The 25,754-nt window shown below is 38.6% G+C and overlaps 1 protein-coding gene across 4 annotated transcripts in view; it reads left to right on the top strand.

Annotated features, from left to right (window-relative positions):
• The first annotated feature begins 2,200 nt into the window (after positions 1-2,200).
• The window catches only part of LOC121527153 (dnaJ homolog subfamily C member 13), a 59,589-nt gene continuing 36,035 nt past the window's right edge, over positions 2,201-25,754 (top strand). For all 4 annotated transcript variants that reach the window (XM_041813927.1, XM_041813926.1, XM_041813923.1 and 1 more), the window contains exons 1-2: positions 2,201-2,351; positions 12,565-12,645. In XM_041813927.1, the coding sequence (XP_041669861.1) occupies positions 12,578-12,645 (68 nt within the window). In that variant the 5' untranslated portion in view covers positions 2,201-2,351; positions 12,565-12,577. The remainder of the gene's footprint in view (positions 2,352-12,564; positions 12,646-25,754) is intronic.

Raw genomic sequence — 25,754 nt, 5'->3', positions numbered from 1 at the left:
AGTCTGGCCCCCACAGCACCTGTCTAGAAAAAGCCTGCCCTTGTGAAAATGGAGTTGATGACCCCTGACTTAAAGGGTGCTTCATAGCACACTTTGTCAAATTTTATCCACTTAGAATGCATTGAAGAGAGCACTTTGTCAAATGTGTTACAGTGTTACAATGCAATTTAGCAGATGCTTTTATCCAAAGTTACACCATAGGTGTTCATGGTGTGGACCTTGCCCAAAGGTCCACACAGGATGCTGATTGTGCTCAGAATTCAAACCCCCAATCAGTGTTAATTTCATTGACTAAAACTATGACTAAAAATCTTCATCGACAGCCTTTTTTTTCCATGACAAAGGCGAACAAAAATAGATCTGTGATGAAAAACTGACAAAAACTAAGTTTAGTTTTCATCAAGATGACTACTACTAGACTAAACTGTAATGTAGTTTTCGTAGGACATTCAAAATCTGTGATATTTCTCCACTGTGGGTAAATCTGTCAAAAACTAATGTATCAGTAGCTATTCTGCCTCTCAGTTGTAGAAAAAAAACTCAGCCATTAAAAAAACTGATTCAAAATTAATTGATTAACTCAGGCTGCTTCTCCCCCAGTTAAACTCATCTGACTCCATGTGAGGCGAATAAAAACGTCAGAGAGGATCTGCCTTCTTATCTTCCACTACTGAAGCCAAAAGGACATTACAAATCTGTGTGAAGGATGTTCCTGAGAAAAAAAAGAAGGGAACTTTTTTCCATCATGTCTCTCTAGCCATAATTGAATTAGACTAACGGGCGGCGCATGGTTAGTCACCAAATCAGATGCCTCGTATAACGTGACCAGTTTTGTCTGCCCTGCTTGAGTTTAGTGTGTAACATCAGTCAGTCAGAGAGGTCAAGATGTTCCCCCTTTACCTTCAATCCAGGTGAGTCATTTACAGTTTTAAACAGGGGTAGGATACTTTTGGTTTGAGGCTTATTTTGAAGCCTTAGACTGCTCCTTTCAGGATTTGTGAGCACCCTGGATATTAATGCTTCTGTGCTACAGTCATGTAGGCATTGGTTGGTATTGCTCTGCTTGTATGTATCTATTTTGAGGTATTGTGCTAAATTAGTGGATTATGATGCAACTAATGCAGGGGATCTACAAACTAAATTGCTAAAACAGTGGGTTAATAGTATGTAAACAAAATAATGAATCAGAGCACAAAATAATAGTATTAAACGGAGGAACTAAAGCCTCACTAGAATGCCAAATACTCATGAAAAGCAGTTGAAAGATGCATGCTGTGTATACTTTTCCAATGAACAGAATTACACAAATATGCATCTTACATGTATCTATAATAGTACAAAATATGCTTCTATCCAGGAAAAGATCAAGATTTTGCAAACAAAATTTTACTTACAGGATGTTTATGACTTTTTAAAATGGCTTTTGTTGACTCAGTTTGCAAATATTAAGCAGCTATACGTCTGCAGAAGCAAGAGTGTATGCCAAGTCAGTTAATTTTTCCCCCTCTTCCATCTTCATGTAAGACTGGCGGTGTTATGCTTGACTCCTACTGAAGGAAAGCCTTGAATGTGCAAAATCCGACCCTAATCAAAGGTAATGCTGCATTGGAGTCCCTAGGGGGCAGAATAACACTTAATATCAATCAGCGTGTCGTTGTACCCAGCAGGCTCCTTCAAGGCCTACATAGAAAGCTGCAAGCAAAAAATAAAAGGCTAAACGGGCCCTTTGTGGTTCTTTCTATTTCATTTTTACCTAAGACAAGCAAAATGTTAGAAGCTTACTCTGGTAGACACTCTGTTTCTTCAAAGTCATTCACTAAAATATGTCAGAAAATTAGTTATAGCCAAGTTAAATTGGAATGGTTGTTAATATAAGTCTGTATTGGACATTCTGGTGAATGAAAATTTACATTTGGTGCGATATTTCGAGTTTTAAGACTGTCTTTCCATCACTAGAATAATAGTAAATGGAAACCGAGGATTCTTTCATTGTAGTTAGTCCGCATTAGCTCTATAAAACAAACTGTTTCGAGGTCAGTTTCAACTGTACATATCAATACAAATACAGGAAAATATTAAGAAATACTGATCTGGGATCGGTTTCCTCGACAAATCCTCGTGCCGTCAAACCAATCATCTGACAGCCGCATGACAGGCAGGCCTCGCGCGTGCGCAGTGGCACACTTTTGGTATAAGGAATATGGCAGCGTCCTGAACCCTGTTGGGGGGAATACGCCGTAACTGAGCACCTTCAGCATCAGAGTGGGAAAACTGAGAAGCACCGGTTGCGTTCAGAGGAGGGTGGGGGGCTGTGGGACGGCTACGAACAACACCCGTTAGCGATTTGACAGGTAAATGCACGCGCTACCAGCTGCCACTTTCTCCCAAGCTATCTTCTTCCATGTTTGCTTGATTGAACCCCGCCGCTAACGCGACTAGCTAGCTGCTGCCACAAGACTCTGACTGATGTGCTAGGTAGCCGTTAGCTTGTGGCTAACTTAACAGAAGCCAGACACAAGTCCTAATCTGCATAACGCAAACAAACGCTGATAACAAAGGTGTATGGGTTGTTTGTTATTTCAGTTATGTGTAGAAATGGCGTCAACACTACAGCAACGGTGCTGTCGTGCTTGTTTTTAGCCGGACAGTTAACCGTGTAGGCCCGTTGCAATGAAGCAAATACTGGCTCGCTTGACACTAAAGCTCAGACTCAGGTAACGTTAATTCTGCTCGTCATGGCTTTACTGACAGGTCAATATATACCCTCTTAAATACCTTGGTATATCCGCTGACCTTCAAGGTTTCTAATTTATGTTATTTCCTCATACGTTAAATAGCGTACGTAATATCTTCAAGTTAAAACTAATTTGCAAGGAAGTTACTCAAGGGTTGTCATGATATTTAAACTCAGATACAATACTAGTAAATATTTAGCGATGTCGATACTCGTTTAGATGAAATTGCAGCTATTATAGAAGTCGTGGGCACCAAAAACTGGCTTAATTCTTGTTTTGAATTATATAAAATGCAAGCAAAATCCTGCACACCTGAGCTGCTTAATAACATTTGAAACATTTCTGTATATCCCCGATGTTTTGTGCAATTTAAGACAGTGTGCACCTTTGCACCTTTATGAATGACTTAAGTAACCTCAGCATTTCATCAGCTTTTAAGTAAGTTGTGACTGGAGATCTTTTGTCTACTTTCAATGCTTTGGTACTCTTACTTTGTTTGAATAAAAACGAGAATATATAGTTTCTAAACATGTTCTATCAGAAAGTATAGATGTATTCTGACAACCAAATGCCCGTATAAAATGGTGTAAGATGAATCAGAGTTAGTTCCTAACTGTAAAGTTCTGGTGTTCTTGTTGGGATTGCTTCATTTAATTGGCTAACAGCGGAAGAACATTGCAACATCTGTTCAGTGAAGAAAGTGGAACAAGAGGAAACCAACATGCAGAAGCAGGCATGGTATTCGTGCTGTGTTTTGGATATGTCACTTCCAAGTTACATATTTATTATACATGCAAAATGGGATTGATAGGGATGGAGTTTTCATTCATCTGAAGGCAGTTTCTGCTTGCCCTGTCACATTTTGCTTTACTTTCATGTGCTGTCAGTTCAGATTCAGGCATGGTGATCACCTCAATATAATTTTAACAGGTAATGTATGGTCATAAAATGGCACATGATAGTTTAACCCTTGTACCCACAGAGGTGCTGAAGCAGTTGTCTGGTTCCTTAGTCGTTTAAAAGGAAGCAGGTGAACTAACTTATTTTGTAATAATTATTTTGTGAGTGGAAATCATTTTTTAGACCACTTATAACCTGTAGTTAAAAAGTATCCATCCATCCATCCATCCATCCATCCATCAATCCATCTTCCGCTTATCCGAGATCGGGTTGCGGGGGCAGCAGCCTAAACAGGGAAGGCCAGACTTCCCTCTCCCCGACCACTTCGTCCATCTCTTCCCGGGGGGATCCCGAGGCCTTCCCAGGCCAGCCGAGCGACATAGTCTCTCCAGCGTGTCCTGGGTCTTCCCTGGGGCCTCTGCCCAGTGGGACCTGCCCTACACCTCACCAGGGAGGCGTCCAGGAGGCATCTGGACCAGATGCCCGAGCCACCTGATCTGGCTCCTCTCAATGCGGAGGAGCAGCGGCTCTACTCCGAGTCTCTCCTGGATGGCCGAGCTTCTCACCCTATCTCTAAGGGAGAGCCCAGACACCCTGCAGAGGAAACTCATTTCAGCCGCCTGTATCCGTGATCTCATTCTTTTGGTCACAACCCACAGCTCATGACCATAGGTGAGTGTAGGAACGTAGATCAACCGGTAAATCAAGAGCTTCGCCTTCGACTCAGCTCTTTCTTCACCACAACAGATCGATGCGGAGACCGCATCGCTGCCAACGCCGCACTGATCCGCCTTTTGAACCTGTTGATCTACCATTCCATTCTTCCCTCACTCGTGAACAAGACCCCAAGATACTTGAACTCCTTCGCTTGGGGAAGGATCTCATTCCCAACCTGGAGAGGGCATTCCACCCTTTTCCGACTGAGGACCATGGCCTCAGATTTGGAGGTTATAAAGTAGTATCAGGTATTTCACCCTGATGGAGTCAGAGGAGGGCCTGTTTTGATTTTATTCAAATCCCAGTAAGAAGTCAGCACTTTGCCAATATTGTTCCTCTTGGTTGAAGCACGTGCCTACTATGGGATTAGACTTACAGCCATTCATTCATAATGGCAACAGCTGTGTTAGAAATAACCCAAAGCTGTGTTTGTTAAAGTTTCCAAAAAGTTGTGAGACCTGTCTGGAACGAGTTATCCTGTTAACGGTCTGTGCTTTGCTTTGCTTTGTGACTGGTTCTATTTATGTATTTACTTCCTGACTTCCTGTTTACCTTCCTTTTTGAACTAAACTCTGTCAGAGATGGCCCATGAATGATTAGCTATATACATCTGCATACAGGCAGAAATGGTTGGGCGGGGTAATCACATGACCCGGTCCTGGAATCTGCCTTGCCTTTTTTACACTCCTCACAGTGCAGACATCCCACTAATACAATAAAACTGTACTGCCCTCTGCAGCAGCAAAGGGCACACTGTGCATTACTTGCTGCTAACATCTCCTATTGTGCATTCCATCCAGTCCCCTGCTTTGGATTAGATTCATTATGCAGCTCCATGAATGAGCGTTTGAAAAAAAAAAAAAAAAACAGTTGATGCAAAACTTGGCTCTGACTGTTCCTTGCACTGTTGTTCCTGCAGCACACACATCCATCAATTATGGAGATGTTGATCTGGCTTGATTTAGAAGTCTTTGTACAGTGTTGTGAAACCTGAACATATCTCCCATCCTGGCTTTTAATGAGGACCAAATAGTTGCCTTTTTGGTGACTGTGGATTCCTTCATTTGTGTTTTTTTCTTGCTTCAGCTGACATGTAGAGGAAGGAAAACAGGAGTCAGATTTTTCCAGGATCCTGGCAGAGTGCTGACACAGGTTCCCCTTGTCACAGTGCAGCCGCAAGCAAATTACAGCACTGAGGATCAGAGAGTTGGCTATTCTCTCTATTTTCTTTATTCTGTTCTGTCAAATGGCTCATCTTTGATGCATCCATCTTTTTTGTTTTGCTATCACAAAGAATTACTTTCACCTATGTCACCAGTACTTTTTGTTTTTTGGTAAAGGAAACTACAATTTTAGTGACAAAATCTAGAAATTGGTGAGTGTGTTGTCCAGGTTTAGAGGGCTCTGTTTATCTTTAACAATCAATAGGCCACTCTTGTGTTGCATCAGACTTTGTTGATACATGCCCAGCTGGAGAACTGTTGTGTTGTTTTTGTGCCTGAGAATCAGACTAAAAAGCTGTCCTGTGCAGGTTGTATCTCAGTGATTCCTAACTGTCCTTTTTTATTGTTACTAAACACAGTTATTCCTTCCCGATAGCATAAAAAAAAAAAAACTAGGGCAAAATGATTTGGGAAAAAAGTCTAATTGCAATTTTTTTAACTTAATATTGCAATTGTGATTGGAAATGTGATTCTTCCTTAAGCTCCTCATCTTAAGTACAGTGCTTAACAAATTTATTAGACCACCTGTCATATTTGTCTCAGAGACCATCCAGCATCATGAAGTGCTTTAATGCGGACTCTTTCATATTCACTGAGCTCTCCACATTTTACCATTTTGAACAGGAATGAGGGATTTCAAACTGAATTCACCCAAATTTGCACCGGCTCACTGGGCTTCTCTGAGAAGTCAGAAATGAATCATGCATAACATTCAACCACTAAAACTCATTTTTCTGTTCAGGAATGCAAGTAAATAATTATAATTTGACATATTAATATAGAAATAATAATGTGCTTTACTATTTTTTCAGTTTCTTTCTAAATCAGTAAATTTGAAAATTCATGGATAACAAAAATAATTAAATTTTAGCATTAAAAATATCATTTGGGTTAAAGAGTTTCTACATATTGGTATATTAACCATTGCAGAAACATAAAAATGATTTTGGTAATTACCAATGCTGTTAATTTAGGGCAGCTGTGGCATAAACCTTACTTTGGTTAGGATTAGGGTGATTTAATAAATTTGTTAAGCACTGCATTTTCCCACAAACACAAACAATAAAGCATTCTATATTACAACCAACACAACATTAGACTAAACAAGTGCTGAAAATTTTTGAAAAATACCTAATTGTGATGATTTTGACTCGTATTGCAAACTGGATATGAACAATTATATTGAAGGGAGTGATCATTTTCATGTCATTCTTATTTTTAACTCTTAGTTATACCTCGGCACATTCTTTGCATTCTGCTTTCGAATTCTTGAACCAGTTTATGTTGTGGGGATGCAATTGGCATGAAACTGCACAAAGATGTGTATTTTTGCTCATTTTTAATTTTTCAAGCCAATCATTACATTGACCTGTTTGATGTTGTGCATAGGAAAAGTACTCACATTGGCGTCCCTGGGTGACAAAACTTGCCCATTTAAACCCATTATAGTAGCTTATTTTGATTGCAAATTTTTTACCATGCATCACTGTTACTGCCATTATCTGTAACACAATTTTGAATGGGGACCTTAGACTTGCAGTTTTTAACTACTAACCAGTATATGGCGCCATTAACCTTTGGGCCAGGCGGGTATCTGTAGGGCACTGAAAAGACCCACGTACTGTGGGATTTTTTATAGCCCTGTGGAACAAAGGCATAAAAAAATGAAATAAAAAATGTCTGTTGATGTTGGTATGAATATAAACTTGGGTTTTGCATGTTACATATGAGAAATTGCATCTTTAAAGCACCACTCCAACGTACTTCGCTTGGGATATGCGTAAGGCATCTCTCTGGGGACATATGTGTGTAGTCGTTATGAGAATCTGACACTGCACAAAAAATGATTATGCACCAAATTCAGTGTTGGTGGTAACTGATGACTTATGACCATCTTTGATCATAATTTAAAAAAAAAAAATCCACTTTGCATTTTTAATATGGAAAATATCTCATTCTGCTGAATTGAATATTGAACAAACTGGCATTTAAAGGGTTAAAAACACATAAAATCATGACAACGACCAAAGATTTGCTACATGATCAGAGCTGGAAGTGATAACAGAAAAAAATTGTTCCTGGGGATATATGTGCATAGTCGTTTAAAGGGGTGCCTAAGGGTGAATAAAAAAAAAAAAATGAAGAAAGTAGGATTTTTTCTAGACTATTCCAAAAATGGCACTTGAATGATTGCATGACTATGTAATGCATAACATCTCTGCTGCAAAAAGTTTTAAACTGGTATTTTAACATAAATTTCAGCTTAAAGAAATTGCGTTTTGAAAAATTGCAGCAGCATATTGTGATTGAATCTAATTTTCGATTAACTGACCAGCCCTATGAAAACCCAGCTGTATTCTTTGACATAATATGATTGCTGTCATTGTTGTATGGCCCAGCTTAGGTTAAGAAAAATTAATACAGAAAAAAATGAATGCCACAAATCTTTTTTAACATTTTGTGTTAATTCCAGCCTAAAAATATTGAGCACCTAGGCAGCCAAAGCTGAGCAATTCCTAGAAAGCTGAAGATAAAAAATTCCCTGAAATTAAAACTTAGTGAACATCTTTTAAGATTTATACTTCCAGTCCTGCCATAATTTCAGTGACTACTATGGCCTTGTTTTGTGCTACAGATCTTCTTGAGTGCTTGATTTAGCTGTGAGACTGCTGTTCATTTTGATTGTCCAGCTTTGTTCTGTATTTGTCTTGATTGAGGCTATAGTAGTAAAACCTTTCTAACACAGGCAGGTAGGATGTTGCAAAAGAGAAAAGTGTGTCCAGGGCTCTCTTGCCTAGTTGTGGGTACTCCTTCCTCTCCAATCCAAAATGCATATAATGTCTTGGACTGAAACAGCAAGAGCATCGTTGAATCTGAGGTGACATCAGTGAACTGGCTGCTCCTCTTCTGCAGTGCTTAAGTCATCAGCTGGAGTTGCTAAGCCTTGCTTTGCCGCACCCTCCCTGTCATGACACCACATAGATGTGATAGCTCCTGGGGACAGTAAACTCTAATGGCAAGAATCTTGCTGCAAAATCCATGCCATAAAACAGGAGGTACATATTAATTATTTATTAAATTATAGAAGATGAGATGGGCTGCACAGCGGTGCAGTGCTGTTGCCTCTCAGCTAGAAGGTCCCTGGTTCACTTCCCGGTCAGGGCCATGTTCCCTGTGCACGTGTGGGTTCTCTCTGGGTTCTCCGGCTTCCTCCTACCACCAAAAACATGCTCTAAATGACTCTAAATTGGCCGTAGGTGTGTCTGTCTCTACATGCCAGTCCAGGGTGTGCCCCACCTCTCGGCCAATGACAGTGCCCTTACCCCCGCAACCCCAAACAGGACAAGCAGTATAGAAGATGGATGGATAGAAGATGTGATTGTCTTTGACTATCCCCAAAAGTTTCTTATGTAGCACTTGGTGTGATCAATTTTTTTTCTTTTTTGCATAAATCCAGATTTAAAAATAGCTATACCTAGAACTGCCAGACGGGTAAAACTGACCCCATATAGAACTAAACGTGTAGCAGTAATAGCTCTCAGATATCCAGTTCAATGGCTGAAGATCGAAAATAACAGTAGAATTTTGCAGTTTTGTGGCAAAATAATCGTGTATTTCATGAAGTATCATTTTTTTGTGCATGAAGAGGATGGTTTTATGTCTGTAATCATCAAAAAAACAGATTTTTTTTGTAAAAAGCCTCATTATGTGACCTGCTTGCTGTTTTTTGCTCCTCTTGTTTGTCATATGAGAGCAGCCAAATGTCACTTTCTCATTAAAGCTTTGTACCACGATGCTTGATACATCCATTGGCAAAAAAAGACACTCATTATTGTCAAATGTCAACAGATAAGCTTAGTGCTTTGAGTGAAGAAGAATCCGGTGGTGGGGAAGTTTCAGGACTGAGCCATCAGGCCTAAGACTATTTTGGATGTGATGGATCATCGTCTGACAATGATCCTGTTCTCTCTGTGTGGTTAATGAGCTGTTCATTGTCTGTGCTTAAATAATTGCTCTAGATCTGTGCTCTTTGTGAAAATCAGTTCACTCCAATAACAGTAGAGATCTCTGGCTGTTCTAGTTTGAAAGAACATAGATTAATTTAATTGGGACATAATGACTTGCTTTTTGGCTTTATTACATCCTTTGCAGCATCCTACATTGAAACACAATAGTGTTATAGTGTTTCCCACAGAATAGTGTAAAACCTGGGCAGTCAGTTCCCAGTAGTTTGTTCAACAAGCTGCTTTAATTTACACAGTATTTCTCTTTGGTTCTCTTCATTCCCTATCAACACAAACACCCCCACATCTGCTCTTACAGCATCTTGTCACACCTGCCTGACACTGTGCTTTTGTGTGTTTGTTCTTTTTTTTTAAGATTTATTTTGGGGCTTTTTTCCCTTATTAGAAAGAGATAGGATGGTGACTAGAGCTGGAAACAAGGATGAGAGAGAGTGGGGAATGACATGCAGTGAAAGAGCCACAGACTGAGCCACATGTTTGTTTGCATTCTTGAGGATATTGATGTACTAGTAAGATTTAAACCTGGGTTTGTTTTCCTCCCTGGTTGTGGGACTTAACAGCCAATTGCTTATCTGACTGAGTCAATAGAGTGTTTCTGCTTTTTGAACAGTATTTATTAGCTGTACGTCAAAGACACTCAAATAAATAACATTGCCCACAACATCAGGTGATGATTATTAATGATGAGGAGGCGTATTACAAAGATGATCCTAAACTATGATTGCAGAACAGTATCAAATAGCAAGCAGCTGGAGGAAAATATTACAGTGAAGGTGTGGGACTTCAGTTTTAACTTGAGACATCACAATTAAATCAGTGAATTTATTTAGGAATGCACTGCATTTGTCGTCATCCAAATTTACAAATTCAGTTCAGCCAATATTGATACTGTTACAGACGTAAATGTAGTTCAAACCGAAACTGTCAGTCCTTAGATCAGGGGTGTCAAACTCAATCACAGCAGGGGCAGGATTCTGGATACAGGCCCAACAGGGTCCGCATTTAACCATAAACTGTCAACCTCATTTTCGCCACTAATAAAATATGAAAAAAACAGCACTGATGATAAATCATTTGGAAATTCAAAAAATTGAAATGATAAGTTCGAAGGCTCAAATCTGAGATAAAAATTCCAACTTATTAGTTGCAAAGATCAGAAGACAATATTAAAAATAGAAAAATAATGTTTTTAAAGAGTAAATATAAAAGGAGAAAGTTGAAATCATTAGTTTGAAAGGTCAAAATATAAGATCAAATATGAAATCATGCGTTTAAAAGTCAAAATATGACTGAAAATTTTAAATTGTTAGTCTGATAGTAAAAAATGTGGGATTAAAAAGCCAAAAATGAGGAGTTGAAAATATCAAAATATGAGCTAGAATTCAAAATGATGACTTAAAAACTTAAAAATATGACTTAAATTCAAAATTGGGAGTGTAAAAGGTCAAAATATGATTGAAAAGTAAAAATTATTCATTCAAAATGTCAAAATATGAAAATTGAAATCACATTTTTAAAAGTCAAAATATGGGATTTAAAGGCCAAAGCAAGAAGTTTTAAAGGTCAAAATATGACTTAAAATTCAAAATTGGGAGTTTAAACAATAAAAATATGACATATAAAGTCCAAATTATGAGTTGAAAAGGTCAAAGCATGAGGTGAAAAATCAAATCATTAATTTAAGTCGTAATCTTGAGATGGAAAATTGAAAATATGAAATAAAACACAAATTATTCTGATTTATATGGCTTAACAAGGATATTTTAAATAATCAAATTGAAGTTTACATTTTACACTGGAGGAAATCTGCAGACCTCATACTGGTGGGCCAGTTATTATATTATCTTGCAGGCCAGATATGATCGTTCCATGGGTCGGATTTGGCCACCGGGCCTTGAGTTTGAAAAACCTTTAAAACTAAAGGAATGAGGATAAACAAAGAGAAAGACTGGAGCTGACATCAGTCTGTTGGTCCTGTTTAAAACTCTGTTAACTTTTTTATGCATACTGCTGATGTTTACAGCTAATCTACTGTGTTGCTTGTAAATATTGGCAACATTTTTGTGGTAATACCAATAATTAACTTTATATGCTAATGTCTGCCATTACCAACTTGGCCGATAAAATCATGCAACCCTAAATTTATTGGAAGGGTATACCAGCGGGCTTCTCGTTCTCTCCCTCTTTCTTTCACACATGCACTTAAAGGGGAAATGTTGAAATTAAAAAAAAGTAAGCAGCTACCATTTGGTGTCCCTGAATATACCTGGATCAAATGTCATCTATGTGGGAAACACTGGCTCTGAAAGAAAAAAATCTGTCCATGCAAACTGAATGTTCCAGATCCATTCAGTACTAAAACATAAAATTGCCTGAATGAAGTGTATCACTGTCTTGTTACAACTCTGATTTTGCCGTCTGATCCAGATTTGCAGTGGAATCAGCGGCATGTCCCATTTTCCACAAAGCCTGTGAAATGGATGCATGAACACAGAGAAAAGGATGTCGAAGCGTAGAGTTTTTATTTAATCTCTAAGTCATGTGCAACCAGCTGCCGTGATGCTATGCCTCATATCTGAGTGATGAGAGTGAAGAATCAGTCCGTCTTGGAACAGCTCTCTGCTCTGCTGTTGAACTATCAGTTTGCTCAGAGTTGGTTCTGCAGCTGAAGGAGCGTGTGGTAGGAGTCTCTCCCTCTGACATGCAAAATACTGAATGACTGTGTGAAGTGTGTGGCCATACACTGGACTGTGGGTTACATAAACTTGATGTAATAATGACTTTAAAAGATGGCCATACTTTCCCCCTGCACTGTAACTAAAATGAAATGCTTCCCCTGAATTTCAGCTTAAATTAACATCATCAGCCTTATTTTTTACTGCCTCTATCTGTGTTGAAACTGTAGATGTGAAGGCATGTGTTTTTTATCCTCATCATAATAATAACTTATCTTCTGTTTTCTAGGTCCTGTGAGAAGATGAATGTCGTCAAAGACAACAAAGACCTGGCCTGTTTCTACACCACCAAACACTCCTGGAGGGGAAAGTAAGAGACAAAACTTGTTTTTTTTTTGTTTTTTTTTTTAAACTACACTGATAGAGTTCCAAGGATGGTGGTGGAACCCCAATCTCCAACAGAATTATATTTTTATATCCCCTTTCTTAAGAAGTTTGGGATGACTCAGTGCTTGTATTAGCTTATCCAGGAATAGAAGGTATGCAGACCACTGTCAGGAGTCACTTAGTTTTTTTTCTTTCTTTCACTGTCTTGTGAAATGTAACCCAAAGAAACAGATACTGGTAGAACGTGTTGTAAACTAGCTGTTTTGCCCAGGTATACTGACGTTCATGCATTGTAGGGAAACAAAAGCATGAAAAAAATGCTTTACCTTAAGGTATGAAAATTGCAGACAGCTCCATCATGCTGTTTGTAATAATTTAACAGACGAAGCACCATCCTTATATTCAAAGTAGGGATAGGGATCATTAAGCTGTATTGATATTGATACCCTTATCGTCTCACAGGCTCTGTGATGTAATGTAATTTTAAGATAAGACTGGTGTAAAAACATACATCAGTTCTTTTAAGGGGAACATAAACCAAAAGCACATCAATATTGTGTGTCACATTAAACCAGAATGTGGAACCTTCAACTGTCGGCTTGGGGTAAAAAGAAGATCATAATCTTATCGTCTCCGCTTGGAATAACATGCACTCATACCACTCTCTTCAGCTGCTTCAGGACATTTTTCTTCTTCAGCTGCTCAAATAAATGCTGAAAAGTGTTCCCAAACTTTGTAGCAAGTCCTGCTTGTTGACAGTGTTCATCCAGTGAAGAAATCTGTGACGGAATCAGCAGAACTAAAGTTAATTAGCAAACTTAACTAGCTGAAAGATGGAAAATATGACGCATTCAGGTAACCTCAGTAAATTAGACAACTGTATTTTATATGTTATGATACACTATATTGCCAAAAGTATTTGCTCACCTGCCTTGACTTGCATATGAACTTAAGTGACATCCCGTTCTTAATTCATAGGGTTTTAATATGCCGGCGTGCTTTACACTACTGCAGCCGACCCTTTGCATTGCACTTGGTGATGTATGGCTTGGATGCAGCTGCTCGGCCATGGAAACCCATTCCATGAAACTCTCTACGCACTGTTCTTGAGCTAATCTGAAGGCCACAGGAAGTTTGGAGGTCTGTAGCGATTGACTCTGCAGAAAGTTGGCGATCTCTGCACACTATGCGCCTTAGCATCTGCTGACCCCACTCTGTCATTTTAAGCCAGATTTATGCTTCTACGTCATCAACGTGCTGCCGTCGTTGACCATTTGAAGTTCTGTGTTGAGGGAACGTGTCGCTCTGTAATTCACCGCCATGTCGCTAGAGGGTGTGGCTGTGTGTGTGTGTGGTTTCACACCCGAATCCTTGTTTATCTTCCGGTCATGGTGACTGAGGTGGAGCGGGTGTGTATGGAGTTGGAGCTCATCAGTGTCAGTATCAGTATATGATCATCAATACTTGTATTAACTGTAATTTATGTCAGATTTATTGGATTAGGTCAATGCACAACTGCATGTTTATAAACATAGTACCAATATGTTCCAATGTTAATGTATAGGAATTTACACAATAGCTACTTAACATAGATATATATCACAATGAGAAGGGCATTCTACCAGAGAAAGGCTCACAAACACATAAGAGATAATTATAGGCCTAAAATGACACTAGTGCATGCAGATGCTTGGTGGCTCTACGAGCTGGAGGATGGACAAGCTCTGGTGTGAGTAGTGAGCATGAGGGATCAGATTACCAATACCTGCTTTCTAAATGTCTTTGTCCCATTAAGGCCGTCTGCCATTGACTTAGGTAACTTAAGCCTAGCTGCAGAGCATTAGCCATCATCCGAGCTTCATCCTGCTAATGCTTCCTGAAGTGTCCGTCAGAGGAGAGGCTAGTGTCGATGTATGTGTGTGGTGGATATTTGAGAAAGACACCCCATGCAGGATAACAGTGATGCAGAAAAACTCCCATGTTTGACCCACTGTTGATCTGAAGGGTTTGAAACACGTCACTGGATAGCTTTCTTCTGACTTGTATCGAACATGGGTTGTACAGATGTACACTTAGATTAATTGTTATTAATATTTCAGAGAAATTGAGCTGACTCTTCCAAAGAAAGAGAGAAAGGCATAGAAAGAGGAGAGGGCACAGGACTATATGAGCAAGTAGACAACCAGGAAATGAAAATTAAACTTTATTTGGTGCCTGTGTAATATAATTCTGTGGTCTGTCAGTGAAGCGAGGGTAGAGTTGTAGACGAGAGGGTATGAGATTAACTTTTGACAGCAGTCTCATATGAATGGCCAATTCAGTAGATCTGCTTCAGCGGCTGCCTGAAAAAGGAACATGTCACAAAGAGACACGTAGAAGGAGAAATAGAAGCTGTAAGGCCAGGATATCTTATTTCATGTTTCTTCATACCCATCTCAGATCGTTTGAGCTGCTTTGGTTTCAGTTGTTAAGTACATCCAGTAATAATACCGCTAGGACAGAATTCTTTCATAAAAGGCAGCTTGCAGGCTGTGCTTATCTGACACTTCCAGAAAAAACATACCTGCTACTGCAAAGTAACCTAAATCAGGTTTTGCTCAAACAATAGTGACCTACAGCTGTTTCATGTATCCAAAGGATCAGTTCAGATTAAGGGGATTGTTTGCAAATGTTCTACCTGATTACTCATATTTATCCAAGGTCGGAAAATAGTCTGAAAAATACCTGAAGATCTGGCTTATGTTCTGTGTCTTTTGGGTGCATTTTTCATCTTTCTAGGACCCAGCACCAACACCTGATGTCATTAATGTTTCAAAAGGACAACATGCCATTTCAGCTTGGGTTTCCCTTGAAAAAGGAAAATTTCCCAGCTGGACAGGGTAATAGGGAAGCACAAGTCAAGATGACGAAACAGAGCAGCAACAGAGTTCAACACAATGTTTACATCTTTTCCCTCCATGTCATGCTGTGTTAAATTGGTAGGGCTGGCTGACACTCTCTTGTCAGTTGGTCAATTAGTCAGTCGGTTAGCCCTCATCTTACCAAAATCTCATTAGTTGGACAGTCACAGAGACAGTGGAGAGCAGCTGTGGGCAGGTAACAGATCTTGGTTGATTTGAGAGAATGAGTGCTGTCAGTTGCAAACGAGGCTGTGGCGTAGATAAGCAAGATGTTATTTTCTCACTATTTTAGAGTGGTTATGCTCTAAAATAGTGTTTCTCAACCCTGCTCAACCAAAGAGCCTTATTGTTGAAAAATACCTTTACAATAGCCACAATAAAAGTGGTGAAAAATTGGGTTAAAGTGGAAATAATAAAAGTTGAAGCTGGTAAACAATGACAAAAAGCTGCAAAAATGTGGCTAAAAGTGGGTGACCAGGGTAAAATAGGCATAAAATGGCAGAATTGGGTGAAAAGTCACAAAAATGGAGAGAAAAGTGGCAGAAATGGGAATAATACAGGAAGGTAATACACTGTAAAACAAAATTAGTTGCGCCTACTTAAAAAAAAAAAAAGGAAACTCGTTGCCTCAAGAATAACAAGTAAACTACACTTGACTTTTGTGAGTTAAAAGAACGTGTTTATTAATAGTGTGCAGTACTTGTTTAAAATGAACTATTTAAGTATTCACTACTAGTTTAAAATCAGTTATTTTAATTGCTCAAACCTGAGATTCAAATGTTTGTTTAAGTTTGCAGGACTTAGGCTAAAACATCTACTTTGAGTGGGCAATACTTAATACTTTTAGTGCACTCTAAAAACCGATAAGTTCATAGCACTCAAAATATCATAGTCATCTGACTACCTTACAATGTGTAATAGTACTCTCTGTAAACATTTTTTTAATGATCATTTCACCTAAGGTGGACTAACTTGTGCCACCATTTGCAACAATGGCTGTTAGTGACCCACTGAACCAGTAGTTTATTCATTCATGTCAGTGTGCCATCCAACATTCATAAACATTACTAACATTAACATCGCCCCCTATGTAACAGAGACAGCAACTTCCCTCTTAGTATATTTTATTTATTTTATTAACCCTTATTTAACCAGGAGAAAACCTCACTGAGATTAAAAATTTCTTTTTCGGGGAGCAGGTGGCCTAGTGGTTAAAGGTACTCCCCATGTACGCGGGCAGCCCGGGTTCAAATCCGGCCTCAGGCCCTTTCTCTCCCCGACTCTTGACCCTGTTTCCGACTCTATCAACTGTCCTCCTATATCTAATAAAGGCAGAAAAATGCCCAAAAATAAATCTTAAAAAAAAAAAAAATCTCTTTTTCAAGAGTGTCCTGGCCAAGACAGCAGCAGCAAACAGAATGCATAAAGGTTTAGTGCCCAAAGGCATTCTGGGAGAACTGCAGATTTGTCATAACTCAAATAAATTGAGTAATAGCAGAAATACTTAAATTGTTTGAGTACTGTTCACTTAAAACTAAAATGAGTTCTGTCAGCTCATCAAAATAGAGATGAAATCGCTGTTTTGGATTTTTAGGTAAACACAACTCAATTGTATCCCGTTTTTACTTAATTTGTTTAAGCCAAGTAAAATAAAGGAGTTGAGCCCTTTAGCTGTTATGGCCAAGAAGTACAAGTAACTTGTTAGAACAGGTTACAAAAAACTGTGTTAATTCAACTCAGTGTTTCTCAGTAAAATGGATGTTGCCTTTTACAGTGTAGAATCTGTTGGCTTGTGCACGAGATGGACTAATGAACAACAAACTCCTGAAGATTTCAAGGGAAATCTGCCTAAAAAATTTCCAAGAATTTTCACCAGTGCATTTGTGAAAACAGCCTCTGATTTTCGGGAATGTGTAAATAGGGTAGTACAGTTGCTCTTTGGACCGTATGATTAAGATTCAGTTGACAAAGCGCCTACATATTCTTATGTTTTTGTTTTTGTTCACTTTAATCCATCAACACTTTTCTATGTCCATATATAACAGTGGCAAAAAATCCCTTTTTTAACAGTATCTGTGCACAGAAGTTAGACCTGCAGCTCTTCACTGTGAATACAGAACATGCTCTCAAGTCAACTTTAATTAGCCTTTTCTGTGGTTAGCATTCCCCTTTAGCTATGTATCATTTCAGTAGTAAGTATGTTAGACAGTTTTCAGTGTAACTTCTCTAAGGAGTGTCAGACCCCTGCAAAGGCGGTTTAAGTGTGGATAAAAGATTCAAGCCACTTTGATGAAAAAGCCTGCAGAAGGTTCAGGTTTGAGCTGCAGTTGTACGTTTGACACAGATGCTTGAATGTATTTTTGTCTTATCCCTGGTAATTGGAATAAATGACAGTCTGGTCAGGAGATAAGGGAGGAAATCTGACGTCTGCAGGGAGCCATGATGACGTCTTGTTGATTTATTTTTTCCTCTGTTTTCTGTCTAGCTTACTTTCCATGTGTCTTAAACAACTGTGTCTCAGTGTTTCTGATGTTATTCAAATTTGTAAAAGTCAGCCTTAAATGATGGAGGTCTTTAGCTGCTGTGGTGTTGCTTTAGTGTTATAACTGCATATTCCTCCCCCTCTCTCTTTCTCTGTGCTCATGATCATGTTCAATTCAAGTCTTGTGACTCCCACTCATAGAGAACATTTGGTTTGTGTCTGTGTGTGTTCTAATGAGAAGTGTTTTCATGCCTTTTTTAATAAGTGTGTTGGATTCTTTAAGTAATCGCTGTGTTATTTAAAGGCTTTGATTTACAATCACAGCATGTCTCTATTTTCAGGGAATAAAGCATGCAAACTGCATTTTTTATTCATCTAGTGCCTTAGCTCTCTATGAAATAAAGAGAATGTATGCTGTGAATGCTCAAGCTATTCCTATTGATAAGAATTCAAGGTTTTAGATGTTACTATCATTGTACATTGTGCTCATATGCAGCTGTCTTTTCACCATTATTTGCATGTCTTTAATCTTGGTGGTCCAGTCTTGTGTTTGGAATAAGGATGCCTTTGTAACTTTAAAAGCAGTTTAACAAATCTTCAGCTTAAATTTTTGCCAAACATTTTGTTTAAAGGAAAAAGACAGTTACAGGAAGTTGCTTAATTTGATACATTATGAAACTGTGGAAGTGGAAGGAAAAGCTTCAAAGATGCATAATACAGTAAGACTGAACAAGGGTAACCTTTTTCCTGCAGTCTTACATTAATATGATAGGTGCAAAACACCTTCATGGCTTGTGCATGTTGCTCTCACCTTCTATATTTATTCTTCTGTTTAGGAGCGTTTAGTACAAATCACTAAACAAGAATTACATCACAATTATATCTTCTAAAACAGGAACAAGTTCTGATTTTTATTTATCTCTCCCTCCATATCTCAACTGTTATAAGTTTCCATCACAGAAAATATTGTAAGCAGACATGAGGTTTACTTTGATGGCTTTAGCAGTGGTTTCAATTAGGGCTCAACGATTTTGGAAAATAATCTAATTGTGATTTTTTTCCACGATATTGCAATTGCGATTTGATACGGGGTTATTCCTTAACTTTCTTTTATTCCTAAACAAGGGCTGAACAATTCTTTGAAAGTGTCTAATTCTGATGATTTAATCAGAAAAAAAGGTTAAAAAATGAAGAAGGTAGGCTTTTTTGTAGGCTATTTGAACAAAAAATGGCACCTGAATGATTGCATGATATGTCATGCATAACATCTCTGCTGCAGAAAAAAAGTTTAAAACTGGTATTTTGACACAAATTTCACTTCAAAGAAATATTGCACCTTTTGCAATTTGAAAATTGCAGCAGACCATATTGCCATTTAATCTAATTTTTGATTAATTGCCCAGCCCCAATTCAGTCATCTGCATAGTTCATTTTCATATACAAATATAAACCACAGCGGCATGATTTGTATTATGGCCAGCAGTAATGTTATGTATGTGTTTGCTTCTACATAGACCAACACATGCAAAACAGTTTAAAGCCTGTTGTCTTATCATATTGTTATATTTTATTGCTTGATAGTAACAATAAGCAGTGAGATTTTTCTGTTGAAGTAAAGTAGTTTAAAAGCACAAGCTTCCCTCAGTATTTGAAGATTGATCAAACATCTTTGTTTCGACCAGATTTAAGATATTTTAGTCATTGTGACGTCTGTGAGGCATTGTTATTAGCCCTTCATTAACCTGGAAGCCCTCTCACAAGATTTTTGATGCTTTGCTAGCTGTGCAAACTATGTTTATTTAGGCTAGCCTAGCAAGCCCCCTGTCTTTGCTTTGGGCCCCAGCTAGGGGCCATGGGCCCCACGTTGACTCACTCTTTCAGGGTATCGGTATGTCAGCACCCTGGGGTTCTGTCTGCCTCGTGGTCAGATCTGCACAGCCAAAGTACCTGCACATATACAGACTCTGTGTTTTTCTCTTTTAACTGCTCTCTTTACAATGCATCTGAATATCTCAGAGCCTTTTTATTGTCACACAGCCATTTAAGTTTATGATTTTTATTTGAAAAATAAAATGCATTTAAATGTCATCTTGGCAAAGACAGGGTATTACTTATTGCCAAATAATGATTTGACTACTAAATGCTGCTACATTTAGCATTTTGTTCCTCTTTGTAATGCTAAAATATACAAAACTGAAAAAAAGACAAAAATGGGCCGATCAACATATTTCATTTTGTTTTCAGACAGATTTTGTGTTCATTGCTTATTAGATAATCCACAGTCACGTCTGACATGCAGATATTTTAACAGAGTTTTGTTTCTACATCTTATAATGAAGCCCAGGCTACACACCTTTAACTTAACATTCAGTTCAAGGATGGTGTTGTCTAAAAGAGGACTTTATGTCTTTATATTAGGACAGTTATTTGCTTCTGCCATTCAGAAATCAGTTATTTTTGGGTTGTTTCAAAGGAAAGTTCTTCATGATCTTTTTTCATGTGTTATAGCCTTCATTATTACTACAGACTGTGCTTCTATTAAATCTCTACAGTGATAGTATTTAGTGAATTATGTTGTTGGCTTAATTCGTCTGAATGTTTGTTTCTTTGTAGTCATTGACAGTGCTTACCGTTATTCATAGATTTCCAGATAGACTTTGACATGTCATTTTATAATTACTTGAACTATTTATGTCCGTCATGGGACTGGTTTGATGAAATCAGCTCTGGCTATAAATGCATATACCACTCTTTTTAAACTACTTTTAAAACGGTGAATATTCCTCAGCATTTGTGACATAAAAAACTAAATAGACAGGGTAAGTTCCTAAATACAAAATAGATCCAAAACTAAACAGTTCTAATTATAAGATCAATTGAAAAGTAAATAAATATTGATTGAATTAAACATTAAGTATTAGAGTTATCAATTTTAGATTAAATACATCTAGATTCTCTTAAAAAGTAAATCAATGTGCGATCAAATTGAAAATAGAATGAACAAAAGCAGATGAGAATAAATTGAACATTAACGCCTGTTTCAGACTGGGAGCGTGTTTTGCTGCTTTGCTGCCGGTGCAGCTTTCACACAGGGCGCGAGTTTGCTGCGTGTCAGCCACATTTTCCTGCTCTCAAAGTACTGTCCTTCTTCACAAGTTTTACCTGAATAAATCCCCCTACAAGCTTATTGATTCAGCGAATTGAGGAATTGTGTTGGGAACTATTCAAAACAAAAGCATTCTGTACAAGTGAAAGGAGTTCCTCTACAGAAATACTAAACTGGGCTTTTAATTTGAAAAGCACAAACCAGAAAAGCATGCATATGGTGTTTCTCTTTCCTGTGACATATTCTACCAGTGTGGAGAAGTAACGCTTCACTAATAGTTGCCCTTTAGAGAAAAACTTTATCAAACAGGCACATTTAAGCTTTCTGGCCTTCCTCAGGGTTATCAAGAAACACATTGTAAACATATTCTGTGTGCATATTTGCCACAACGATGTAAATATGGCTCTCCATTTATCATTTTCCTGTCTAATGTGGTCCATGGCCACACGCGTTGCACAGAAAAAATAGGCGAGACGTCGAATCTCTCAACCCTCCGCGCCTGAGCCGCGCGTATCAGCCGCGCAAGACGCAGCACACATGCAGGCAGTCTGAAAGCCTTGACTTGTTAACATGCAGTCAAACCAGAAATCCACACGTGTCGTGGTCGAGACGCGTGCGTCACGCTCCCAGTCTGAAACGGGCTTAAGGAAGGCAGTAGTATATGAAAATGTTAAAGGGATACTTCAACATTTTGGCAAATTCCCCCATTGCCATAACTCCTATAGACTTAGTAATAGGTTCGTTTCCTTTAGTTGTCGGCTCAAGCTGTTTTTAAATCTGAAATAATCATGGAACATTACGAGACGGAGATGTTTTAAAGTTAAATGCAACGCCGAAACTACACTCCAGACATGGCTGCTGCACTGTCACTCCGCCCAGTGGTTTACTCAAGAAGTAGTTCCGAGTATTTGCTTCATGTGTCGTAATGTTACATAATTATACGTTATCACTTCATAGTGCATTGAATTACAGGTCACAACTTGTCCACGAGAGCATTTTGGAGTTGTTGGATTGTGTATTTGATAAGTTTGACGAGGGAAAGCAAAAAATTCCATCTGCTTCCATAGCGTTAGCTGTGCAGCTGGTATATTGGTCCCCCCAGATCTAGAAATAGCTTGCATTGACAACTAAAGGAAACAAACCTATTACTAAGTCTATAGGAATTATGGCAATGGGCAAATTTGCCAAAATGTTGAAGTATGCCTTTAAGGACCTAATAAACAAACTGAAAAAGCAGGAGCAGCTGACCTCTCATAATAAGCTTGTAGAGAAGAACTACTTCTTATACCCTAAAATGTTGTTATTCTGAATACCACTGTCTCAGTTTCCCCTCATGTCAACAAAGTTGAATCATCCTTGGCCCATTTCCATCAAAACAAAAAAATGATATTGTAGAATTGTTAAATAATGCACTCTGTCTGACAAAAACAGACCTAGCACCTCTTTGTACTCAGGTAGAATTAAGAACAAAACAATCATCCAACAAGCATAAATAATTGACTAGGCCTCTGCTGACACCCAGTTTAGCCAGCCACTTAACACCAAGGTCAAGCAATGTGTAGAGCGAGAGAGAGAGAGAGAGAGAGAGCACCCACGAGCAGGGCAGTGTCATGGTCTCAGTCTCATAAAGGAAATGAACAGTTAAAAGGAAACTCAGCATGAAGAGAGATAGTCGGAGGCTTTCTAATGTTAGAGTTACAAATAATGGACTTGACATTTGTATAATTGTGAAAAAGGAAGGATGCTGACTGTGAGGCTGTATATTCCACTTCAGCCTCGCCTCAGGCCGCTGCATATCCTGTCTCTTTATATTAGCTGTGATCTCTGTACACAACTATAAGTGTGTTATAGAGAAGTCAGCTCTCAATTTGACTTCCTTTTATTCTATTTGATAAGACTTGCTGGGAGCTGAAGTAGAACCGTTAATGTTGTCCAGGCCTAATGAGGATGTGCGAGATGCAAAGGAGCCGAGTCAGCATGTTTAGGGTGCAGGCTAATGGTGCTGTCGAGACGCTAAAAGAACATGTTGAACATAGTTGGATGTACATTTACTTTGGTTACAAACAAAGCCCTTGTATATATTCATGTCTACACACATCTTTCTCAACATAAACTGCACCAAACATACATTTTCACATCACAAATATCATTGATAGCCCATTTACCAAATCAAAAACCAAACAGAATGTTACAAATTGAGCACAAATGCCAACTGCAGTCGTTGGTGAGCAAACAGTGGCATGCATGCAAGTTCACACGTACACTCATTAAGTCAGTGTAGTGTGTAGAAAGGTTTGCAAAAGAATTTCACACTTCCTTCCTACTATGTGAGAAAGACCCACTCTCATAACAATTCATATGAGTAAGTGTTGGTCGTTTCAGGGTCAAAGAGTGACTCATGGCTAGGGCCGGGAAATTAATCGCAAATTAGATTAAATCGCAATTTTTAAATCACAGAAGGTGCAATATTTCTTTCACCTGAAATTTGTGCCAACATACCAGGTTAAACCTTTTTTTTTTTTTTTTTTGGAAGCAAAGACTTTATGCATTACATGTGCAGTCATTCAAGTGCCATTTTTTTCCCAAATAGTCTAGTTGTAGTCTGTTGTGATAATTGCTGTGGGACTTTTCCTTTATATAGTTTTTATCCCCATTTGCATTTTTATTTTGAATTCTTCATCATTGAGTGTGTTGGTGTCAAATTTCCAGGGCTTCATGTAACATTTTTTTCCTTATAAAACTGGACAGTTTGGTAAATTCTTGCATGATCTGAATAGATAATTGGATTTAATCTGGAATCTTTTATCATGTGTATAAAATCAGGTGGCTTTCACACTAGGGGCCTGGTCCTGGAACCGAGTGCGCTTGAGCCCAAAGTCCGGTTCGTTTTGGTAGTGTGAATGCAAACAAACCGTGCCCGAGACCATCTCCCCAAGTGGGCCCAGGCGCGATTCAAGTGGACTCTAGCATGGTTCGGATGAGAAGTGAATGCAACCGCGCTCGGATACGGGACAGAGCGTCGTGTCAGCTTTATGACATCATCGTAAAAACTAAACTTCTTTCCACAGCATGGCAGTTTGTTCACATTTTTCCTCAATAAAGGGCGGAAATCATCAGAATCAGCCAATAAATAGTCTGTTGTGACTCACCTTACAGATGAACACAAGTTGGAGTCAGTAAGAGGAGGTGCAAAGGCAATAAAAGTCTCCTGTCACCTCAAAAACCGCTGTTTCTGCGCAGTGCGAGCCCTTTTAATCCTCTGAGCTGTAGTAGATGTGCAGATACAAAGAGTAAAGTTGCTGGTATCTTACAAGTGATTTTAATCATCCATGGCTGCAGGACGGACTTTTTGCCGGGTCAAAACAAAAATTATCTTCGCTCAGGTCATGACCCCAGTGGTTGCCATGGTAGCTTCTTCTTCTTTCTCCTCCTTTGCAGGGTTGTAAACCAGCTACGTGCATACCGCCACCTGCTGTTTCAGGCCGAGTAAATACGCAAGTGCGCCCTGGCATGGTTCGATCTTGCTAGTGTGAACGCAAGCTGGGGAGGGGGAGGGGGAGGAATCGCGCTGCCGCGCGGTTCGCAACAACTGGGGCTAATGTGAAAGCACCCTTAGAGTTGATGAAAAAGTCTATTCTGGAATATGAATTGTGAACATATGAATAAAAAGTATTGATGTAAATCACGCCAGATATCAATAAGGCCACTTTCTTCACACAATCCTTGGAGAACCTTTGAGGATTTGGAACTATTTGTTGTAGAGTGATTGTTTGTTGTGCCATTTTTTAAAGAATAGTTGGCAAAAAATTCTACTTTCTTCATTTTTGAAGGTTTTTCTTAGTGAATATGAGAATGACAGCAAAATTATCGCTCCCTTCAGGACAAGAATTCATGCCTGATTTGCAACATGTGTCAAAGTCGTCACAATTACATCAAATTGCAATTGCAATGTTGGGGAAAAGAATCGCAATTATAATATTTTCTCAAATTGTTCAGCCCTATTCATGACACAAAGTAGATGGGACCTTTCCTTTAATAAACGAGAGACCTTAATCAATGATTATTAATTGTGATCTTAAAACAAATCAAAATAATCATGATTATGATTTTTGCCATAATCAAGTAGCCTTAGTCCACATATTTTGTTTTATTTTGTTTCTCACAAACCTCTTCAGTTACTTAACATGAAAATAATGATTAGTTGCGACATTATCAGAGTTAAAGTAGCATTTGTCTTTCTCATTCAGGCTCACTCAAACTGCATGCCTTGATGCTCATTTCTGATCTTTTGCTCAGATCAGATTTTTTTGTTTGGCTGTTCACACTTGAATTCCAAAAGATCAGATATGTAAGTGATGCGTTACCACATATGAAAGGCTGGAATCTGATATGAAAATGTAAGATTCATTGTGACTTGCGCTGTTTATACTCTGTTAGAAAATAAATGTGATACGAGTCATGGCAAGAAAAGATTTGGGTCGCTTTTAACTGCAGTGTGAATGCAGCTTTGGTCTAACTAACTGTCTTGCTGTTGCAGCTCTTAAAACGACAGTAATCTTCTCTAGCCATCTTTCCTTTGTGTTTGCCTTATCTCATCCATTGCC

Source organism: Cheilinus undulatus, linkage group 19 (assembly GCF_018320785.1).
Source record: "Cheilinus undulatus linkage group 19, ASM1832078v1, whole genome shotgun sequence".
In the NCBI taxonomy this organism is placed as follows: Eukaryota; Metazoa; Chordata; class Actinopteri; order Labriformes; family Labridae; genus Cheilinus; species Cheilinus undulatus.
The sequence above is the reverse complement of the archived record's forward strand: the minus strand, read 5'-3'. Positions and strand labels throughout refer to the sequence as shown.